Below are 9,353 nucleotides of genomic sequence, written 5' to 3' on the forward strand. Positions count from 1 at the left end.
AGGACACCCCCCTGCCGGGCCGGGCCCCGGGGAGGGGGAGCCGCGGGGGCGGGGGCCGCGCCGCGCCGCGGCAGGACGCAGCCCGCCCCCCGCCCGGCAGCCAAGGGCCGACCCCGGGCTCTGCCCCCCGCGCGCCGCGCCCCGTCCCGCCCCGTCGGGGGCGGCGGGGGGGAAGGGGGGGCGGGGGCCGCCCGCCGCCGCGTTACGCACGCAGTGAGCTCAGCGGCCCGGGGCCGAGGGGCGGCGCGGCGGGGGGCGGCGGGCCGCGCCGGGCGTGGGGGCGGCCCGGGCAAACCCCATAAAGAGCGGCAGCGGCCGCCCCGGCCGCCGCACTCACCCCGCACGGCGGAGGCGCCCGGACCGCAGCCGAGGGGGCCCGGCCCGGCGTGCCGGCGGCGGCCTTCGCTCCGCTTTCTGCTCCGCTCTGCGAGGACGGGAGGCTTCTCGGCGCTCGCCTCCCCCCGCCCCGCGGGGCCGTGGAAGTGCAGGCGGGACCGTGCCGGGGCTGCCGGAGGGGCGAGCGGAGGTTCGCCGGAGCTTTCTCCCCGACCGCCGCTGCTGGGGAGAGCCGAGGAGGAGGCGGGAAGAAGAAACGGCAGCGAGAGAAAGAGGACGGACGGACCGAGAGACGGACGGAGGGCACCGGCCGCTCCCCCCGCAGACCCTCGCTTCCCCCGCCGCGCCCCGGCCATGGGGAAGCCGACGCCGCCTCCGCAGTGATCGCGGGACCCGGCGCCCGCCCCGCCCTCCCCGCCCCTCCGCCAGGAGAAAGAACCTGAGGGAGCCCCCCAAGACCTGAAAGCAAACGGTCCGGGCCATATCTATTCCTACACAAACGAATAAAGAGATAAAAAGGGGTCCGCCGAGGCAGCGGCCGCAGCAGCGAGCCTCCCCCGCCCCGAGCTCGGCGGCCGCGATGAGGACCGGGGGGCGCCTGCCGGTGCCGGCGCTGCTGCCGGCGCTGGCGGCGCTGCTGGGGCTGTGCAGCGCCGAGCGCCCCGCCGAGCGGCAGGCGCTGGTGGTGCCGCGGCGCCTGGGCGCTGCCGGCGGCCGGGAGCGCTTCCGCCTGGAGGCCTTCGGGGAGCGGCTGACGCTGGAGCTGGAGCCCGACAGCAGCTTCCTGGCCCCGGACTTCACCCTGCAGTACCTGGGCGGGCCGCCGCCGCCGCCGCCGCCGCCGGAGGACGACCTCTCCCGCTGCTTCTACTCCGGCACCGTTAACCGGGACCCCAGCTCCGCCGCCGCCCTCAGCCTCTGCGCGGGGATGCGCGGCGCCTTCTCCCTGCGGGGCCGCCAGTACCTCATCCAGCCGGCCCCCGGCACCGCGCACCGCCGCGGCGCCCACCTCCTCCGCCTCCGCGGGAGCCGCCGGGCCGCCCCCGCTGCCCGCTGCGCCGTGGCCCAGACGGAGGCGGCGGCGGCGGGGCCGGAGCCGGAGCCCGCCGGGCACGCAGGTACCGCCGGGGCGTCGCGCCGCCCTCCGCGGGGACGGGCAGGGATGGGCAGGGCAGGGCAGGGCAGGGGAGGGAGCGGGGGATCTGCCTCGTCCCGCGCCCGCCTGCGCCCCGGCCCCGACGGGGGCTGACGGCGGGGCCCCGGCCGGTGCTTCCCCCTCATCCCCACCCCGAGAGGCGGCGGGGGGATGCTCCCACCTGGGTGCAGGTGTTGCCCCTCCACCCGGCGGCGCGCTGGAGGGGTTATTCAGCCGGGGCTGCCGAAGTCCGGGGGCGGGAGCCGGGCGCAGAGCCGTGGGGTACATCCCTTAGGTGCAGATGATGAGTATCAGCGGGTTTGGGGTTCGTTACGGTGGTCTCTTGCAGCGGCACGTCTCTGGTGCTCACCTGCACTTTCCTTCCCTCTCCCTCCCTTTTTTTAATGCAGAAACGAGAAGCAGAAGGAAGAAGAGGTTCGTGTCCAGCCCCCGCTATGTGGAGACCATGCTGGTAGCCGACCAGTCCATGGCCGAGTTCCACGGCAGCGGGCTGAAGCACTATCTCCTGACGCTGCTCTCCGTGGCGGCCAAGCTGTACAAGCACCCCAGCATCCGCAACTCCATCAGCCTCGTGGTGGTGAAAATCATGGTCATTTACGAGGAGCGGAAGGGACCCGATATCTCTTCCAACGCGGCCTTGACTTTGAGAAACTTCTGCAGCTGGCAGAAACAGCACAACCCGCCCAGTGACCGGCACGCAGAGCACTACGACACAGCAATCCTCTTCACCAGGCAGGTGAGGGACACAGAGGTCAAATCTATCCCCACACCCATTGCTCCCTACCCCAAGAGGCCCCCTCTGCCAGGAGAGCTCCAAAAGAGTGCTCAGAGGCAGTCTTGTGTCATTGCAGCTTCAGCGAAGTAGGCTGAGAATGAAATGAACTGCTTTTTATTTAGTCGTTTATTTTGCTCTTTGCACCATCTCAGGTGAAACTCACAGTATGTGCAACGTATTTCTGCCTTGTATATTTTTAGTAGATTTAGTATGGAAATTATGCATTTTATTTCTACGTGTAACCCTTGTGTATGTTCCAAAGACAGATTTTTGCCATTATACCCATTGAAGTGCTGAATATTTATGCTCTTTCCATAAGTAAAGGCAAACTGCCAGGGCTGGATGTTTCTTGCCAAGGTTAAGTCTCTGATCTGATTAATAATGAAACTGCCTTTTTTTACAGGACCTCTGCGGTGCCAAGACATGTGATACTCTTGGGATGGCTGATGTGGGAACAGTTTGTGATCTAAACCGCAGTTGCTCTATCATAGAAGATGATGGTTTACAGGCTGCCTTTACAACAGCCCACGAACTAGGTACTTGAAACTTTGAAAGGCGATTTCACGTGATTAATTGAAGCCAGCTCGATGCCGTAAAGCCAAGAACTGCCTAGCCTGCACCGCAGGCTCGCCCTGCGGGGCACGGAGCACCCTGTGCTCCCTGGGGCAGTCGGTAGGAGGCAAAGCTTTGCCTTGTGGCAGGGTTGAACTGTGGAAAGCAAATCCTGGCTGCACAGCATTGTCTGCAAGAGCTGTGTATTTGACTGACTGCAGAAAAAAAAGCATGTGAGAAGCCTGTGAGGGGAGCGAAGATACAGTGTCGCCTGCTTAAAATTTCACAATATTCAGATTCAGGTTATTATTTAAAGACCAAGCTATGAGCTGCTCTAGAGTAATATTTAAAATAGTATTGGTAATGCATAGGATAGACTTCCTAAAATCACGAACGTTCCTTTTTTTTTTTTTTTTTTAAGGCCACGTGTTTAACATGCCTCATGACGATGCAAAGCAGTGTGCTGGTATTAATGGAATAAGCCGGGATTTCCACATGATGGCATCTATGCTTTCCAATCTGGATCGTAGCCAGCCGTGGTCTCCATGCAGTGCCTACATGATTACAACATTTTTGGATAACGGTCATGGTAAGATTATTAAGCTTTCCATTCATGTGGTATTTAAGCTCTTGTGCTTTACTGCTTTGAGCTTTTTTCTTTCTTTCTTTCTTTTTCATTTTTCTTAATGGAGTGCTTTCTGCTACAGCATAGAGTTAACCTTTTGCATGCTGCCAATGAATTTAGAAGACCATTAGTTTTACAAAAATGGTGGCACAAATTGGCTCAAATACTTAGGTTACAAAGCAAATGCAGTTCCCTTTTGAAACCGACTTCACTGACAGCATTGTCTGCTTTTTTTTGTTTTCTTTTTTCTTCCTTTTCAGGTGAGTGTTTGTTGGACAAGCCCCACAAACCGATCCAGCTCCCTTCTGACTTGCCTGGCACATTGTATGATGCCAACAGACAGTGCCAGTTTACATTTGGAGATGAGTCCAAGCACTGCCCCGATGCAGCCAGTACGTGTACGACGCTGTGGTGTACTGGCACTTCTGGAGGACTGCTTGTGTGCCAAACCAAACACTTCCCTTGGGCAGACGGCACCAGTTGTGGGGAAGGGAAGTGGTGCATGAATGGCAAGTGTGTGAATAAAACTGAGAAGAAGCATTATGATGTAAGTATTAAAAAAGAAATCAGAATATAGCTTGGGTTGCAGAGTAGCACGGGTAATGCTTCAGTGGGAGTAATTAGTTAATAGGGCTTGAATAAATGGAGGCAATTTAGAGCTATTTTTTACAAGTGGCTTAGGTAAAAATGAGCATGATTATGGGGTTTGTGCTTTGGTTTTGTTTTGCTTTTACTGTATTAATGTTTTTGTTTTGCTTGTTATTCCAGACACCAGTGCATGGGAGCTGGGGGTCCTGGGGGCCATGGGGAGAGTGCTCCCGCACTTGCGGCGGTGGAGTGCAGTACTCCTTCAGGGAGTGCGACAACCCCATCCCGAGGAATGGGGGGAAATACTGTGAAGGGAAGCGCGTGCAATACAGATCATGTAACATCGAGGACTGTCCGGGCAATGATGGTAATCTTTTCCCCCTTTTTGAGGTGGAGGAAGGGTATCTCATGGAGGAAGAGCATGTACAGATGATCTAATGTCCACCTGTCTTTCCTCTGCCTGCAGGCAAAACCTTTAGGGAGGAACAATGTGAAAAGCACAATGAGTTTTCCAAGTCTCCCTTTGGAAGTGGACCTGCAGTGGAGTGGACACCCAAGTTTGCTGGTGTCTCCCCGAAGGACAGATGCAAGCTGGTCTGCCGAGCAAAAGGAACAGGATACTTCTTTGTTTTACAGCCAAAGGTATTTCAAAACTACACCTCTCCCATCTAATCATGAATAGGATTTTTATTTCCTCTAACTCTTCATGTAAAGTTAAGAGTCAAGCAGTGTAGAAATCTGAAATTACGTCTTTCTCGTATTTAAGCTAGGTTCTTCCTTCTCCTCTTCCTACATGTACAGCTTGATCAGTGCAAGCATGCTTTAAATATTCTGGCACAGTCCTTCCAGTTATTTCACACATACCGCCTCTTCTACCCACTCCACCCTAGTTTCCTTTCCTCTCCTTCCACCAATTTGATTACATTGAGATATGTTTGGAAAACCAGGGGGGGGTTCTTTGCCAAAACATTGGTGCTTTCTCATACCAGTTACTAATATGCTGACAGCTTAAAATAAACAACAGGAAAAATGTTCATCTTGCATAGCTACTTGAACTCACTGTCATAAGCTGTTGAGAGCCAAGAACTACCAGGGCAATGACACAGATGTTTTTTTGTAGAGCAGTACTCCTAGAAATAAAGCATACATTGAACACCATTAAAAGTAATTTTTGTCCTGTACTTCAAGGACATGACTACCTTCTAGTGACATTAGAAAACAACATTTCTTTCTTTATATGAAATCAGCAAAGCAGTTCTGTGAGGTTTTTTTGGGGGGGAGGAGTGGTAACAAAAACTGAAAGTGGTTGTTTTCTCCTGTCACGATGGCATCATTTTTGCAAGTGAGATGAAGTAGCACTACATAGTTCCAACTATCAATGAGCTGCTTTGGTTTTTAATTTCAAAAGCCCTGAAAATACAGGTGCTGCAGGTCTTCCACCTGTCCATATTTTGCATTTTGTATGTGTCTGTATTATTATGCGATTTCAATGCAGTGTGCATCTTCTAATCAAACTCCCTACTGCTTGTGTCCTGTTGAGGTTGTGGATGGTACCCCGTGTAGCCCTGATTCCACCTCAGTCTGCGTCCAGGGACAGTGCGTAAAGGCTGGCTGCGACCGCATGATAGGATCCAATAAGAAGTTTGACAAATGCGGTATCTGTGGTGGCAATGGATCCACTTGCAAGAAAGTGTCTGGCACACTTGTTAGAGCAAAGTGAGTATATGACTGCTGCTGTTATTTTGTTCTGATGAATGTTTTGTGCGTGTAAGATTTGGGTTTCCAAGTCAGTGAGATATTGTCCCAGTTTATCATTGGAACTGAGATTGGATCTGTCAGAGCCATCTGACTGAAGATAACTTACAGCGAGATCCCAGTGAGAGAAAGCCCCTTACACATGGGCATGCCTCTGCCATAGCGATAACATGGGATGTGACTTTGCAAATCCCTTAATCCATTAACTCGATTATGTTGGCAGCTCATAAGCTTAAGGCTTCAAATGAAATTCAGTCCTGTGCCGGGTAGCTGCTTCTCTTTCCCAGGGAAGAGTAGAGGATTCAGTGTTTCCCTTTTTTTCTTGGACAGACCTGGCTACCATGATGTTGTCACCATTCCAGCTGGGGCAACGAACATTGAGGTGAAGCAGCGAAACCACAGGGGCGCAAGGCATGACGGCAGCTTCCTCGCCATCAAAGCTGCAGATGGCACCTACATCCTCAACGGTGATTACACCCTGTCAACGCTGGAGCAGGACATCACCTACAAGGGCAGCGTGCTGAGGTACAGCGGCTCCTCTGCCGCCCTGGAGAGGATCCGCAGTTTCAGCCCTCTGAAGGAGCCTCTGACCATCCAGGTCCTCACGGTGGGGGACCTGCCACAGCCCAAGATCAAGTTCACCTATTTCGTGAAGAAGCCCACACAGCCTGGGTCGGAGAAGGCGCCCAGCAGAAAGAAAGAGTCCTTCAATGCCATTAGGGAGATCATCTCCTCCGAGTGGGTCATCGAGGAGTGGGGCGAGTGCTCCAAGTCGTGCGGCTCAGGCTGGCAGCGGCGGGCAGTGGAGTGCCGGGACCCTCGGGGGCGGCCAGCCACAGACTGTGCCCGGGAGCTGAAGCCCAGCGACGTCCGTCCCTGCGCTGACGTGCCCTGCCCACAGTGGCAGCTGGGGGACTGGTCGCCCTGCTCTAAGACATGCGGGAAAGGTTTCAAGAAGAGATTGTTGAAATGTATTTCTTACGACGGCAGCGTGCTGCCACAAGACAGCTGTGAGCCTTCCAAGAAACCGAAACACCTAATAGACTTCTGCAATGTTACAGACTGCAGTTAAATAGTATAAGTTGGGAAAGCTAAATTTTTTTTATTATTTTTTTTTTCCTTCAGAACAATGCACTGAAAAAAAGAGGGCTGGAGGCAGCACATGTGTTTCTGCATACAGAATTCATGGTGAGGATCCGTTGAGGTGGGACAGTGCAAATAGCTTTAGTTGGCTTTGCATCCTAAAAATACCCTGCCAACTGAAAATTTGATAGGATAGCAGACCCATGTCACTCACTCGTCTTCAGCAGATAAGGCCCGAGGGCATTATAATTGCCTTTTTTTAAGTCTGTTATAAATTAAACAAAACATGAGCAGTGCCCAAGAAACGTTTAAGCAAAGATTTGGGTGTTCGGTTATTTTTCCCTTCTTTTGGATTTATATTGTGGTACTGATGAAGTCCCCATTTGTAGGAAGGGGAGGGTAAGGGGAGCGGAAAAGATAGCTTAAAATAATTGGTCAGGGCTTACCTACCTCACGAAGGGCAAAAAACAGAATTGGAAAAGGAGCTTTAACTGTCATTCATGGCTGCTATTGTTTCAGAGAATAGTTTTATATAAAAATAAAGCCATATTCTCTACCTGTAAAGAGTAAGCAATATCAAGAACAGTCAGTCAACTCCACAAATAACTAGAATGTCATTTTTTTTAAAGTATCTTTATGTCATCCCAATGTATCTGTCCATTTCTCTCATCCACTCCAGTGCCATTGTGGTGACATATGTAATCCAGAGGCTAGAAAAAGTGGAAATCTTCATGGAGCCAGTAGCATCTCTGAGTAGTTGCTCTTTGTGCCTTCTGTATACCTTCCACTGGCTTTTCTGATTCGAGCTTGGTCCTACCATCCTGTCAAACAAACTGATGGCATTTGAGTCATGCTTTCACATTCAGATCTTTTCTCTTACCCCAGCCAATGAAAATTATTTGCATTTGGGTTAAAAAAAGATCAAAGAAATCCCGCTACGAATGGGAACCTCTCCTCTGTGGCCTCTGATGGGTTTGTAGTGCTCAAATTACTGATAAGGCGGGAAGACAAAGCTGAAGGATAGCAGGTCCATCCACAGCAATACACCAACATTCGCATAATTAAAGTTTGTGCCAGTCCGTAGACAATGAGAGAATATGGCTTTCCATATGTATATAGTAAAATATATTACTATAGATTTTATATACTTTATAAGTATTTTATATTTCTTTCCCTTCTGGGAAGGGTTATAATTTGTAATAAATGCATATAATGAGCGTATTTATTTTTATACTTCTTGTCTAATGTGATCTTCTAAGTTATCGCTTTTTTAAAAGGACATATAACAAGGATAGAGTATTTATACAGTATAATATGTTACTAGAGGTAATAAATGAACCCTATAAATTTTGGAAATGGAGCGTCTTTATTTCACTGGAGTAAAACTAGTCCATCAAGCAGAAGGAGCTTGGAATCTAAGGCAAATGTTACCAAAAAAGCTAAACCACATTTTTCAAAATGACTGGTAGCTTAGGCTACTAATTGACTGTGTTAGTGAAGGGGTTTGGAAAACTCTCCCCATAATGTCATATACCACGTTAAAAGGGGTAATTTTGTATTTTATTACTTAACCACTAACAGGGTGCTCAGCACTGTTGTTTGATCTTTTAAAAAAATGGAGTGCAACTAGACTGATGCCACTGGTTTTAATAACTGCTTACAGAAGGAGTATTCTAGTGGTGTTTATAACCAACAAAATATGTACAAAAGTAGTAGTTTTACCTGCTCCACTTAACCTTACCCTATTGGGAAAGAAGCATTCAAATTTCAGAACCATTGACTAGCAGTCAGAGGTTTCCCTCACAAATTTCTGGAGGGCCTCCTGATCATGTTTTTCTAATTAGAAGTACTGTATGAATGAGCTGTTCTAACGCTGTTGGTAACACGTTTTATAATGTTAAAATACATACTAAGCATCAAGAAACTGATTTTTGCTCCCTCATTTCTGATCTCATGACCACTGCAGTCAAGGGAAAATCTTCTGTTGAACTCGGTAGGATTTTTGCCATGGAATTTGAGACATCAGTCATTTATGAATACTTCTGGCTTTGTGTCATGTAAAAATCTATTAAAACTTCCTTTGCCAATGTTTGGACTCTGTCTTGCAGAAATAGTTCCCACTTTATTCCACGGATGAAATCCTGGCCCCTCTAAAGCACATAGAAAAATTCTCATCACGTCACACTTCATTGAGCATTACTTTGTTTTTGACATGCAAAAATACTGGGGAACATTTTACTTCTAACATTATTTAGGAGGGAGCCAATCACTTTCTGGTTTTGTAAGCACTTAGAAGTATTTATAAATACAACAAATAATTTATTTGTGTGTATATATACACACAAGTATATTTTACTACAGCAGGTTAAAATTAGGAATATATACATTTTCAAGAGAAAAAAATAAGCATATTTATTTTCGTTTTCTGCTGTTGGCTATACTCCTTGTAGACTTCATATCCTAACACATAGCTGTTGGTTGGT

General features: G+C 50.1%; 1 protein-coding gene across 1 annotated transcript; it reads left to right on the forward strand.

Annotated features, from left to right (window-relative positions):
- The first annotated feature begins 313 nt into the window (after positions 1-313).
- Positions 314-8,961, forward strand: ADAMTS1 (ADAM metallopeptidase with thrombospondin type 1 motif 1). The gene is made up of 9 exons (XM_069785297.1): positions 314-1,454; positions 1,882-2,228; positions 2,671-2,803; positions 3,241-3,408; positions 3,705-3,991; positions 4,213-4,399; positions 4,499-4,674; positions 5,573-5,748; positions 6,118-8,961. The coding sequence occupies exons 1-9, from the start codon at positions 917-919 to the stop codon at positions 6,857-6,859; spliced, it is 2,754 nt and encodes a 917-aa protein (XP_069641398.1). The 5' UTR covers positions 314-916; the 3' UTR covers positions 6,860-8,961.
- The last annotated feature ends 392 nt before the right edge of the window (positions 8,962-9,353 follow it).

Source organism: Haliaeetus albicilla, chromosome 6 (genome assembly GCF_947461875.1).
Source record: "Haliaeetus albicilla chromosome 6, bHalAlb1.1, whole genome shotgun sequence".
Lineage (NCBI taxonomy): Eukaryota > Metazoa > Chordata > Aves > Accipitriformes > Accipitridae > Haliaeetus > Haliaeetus albicilla.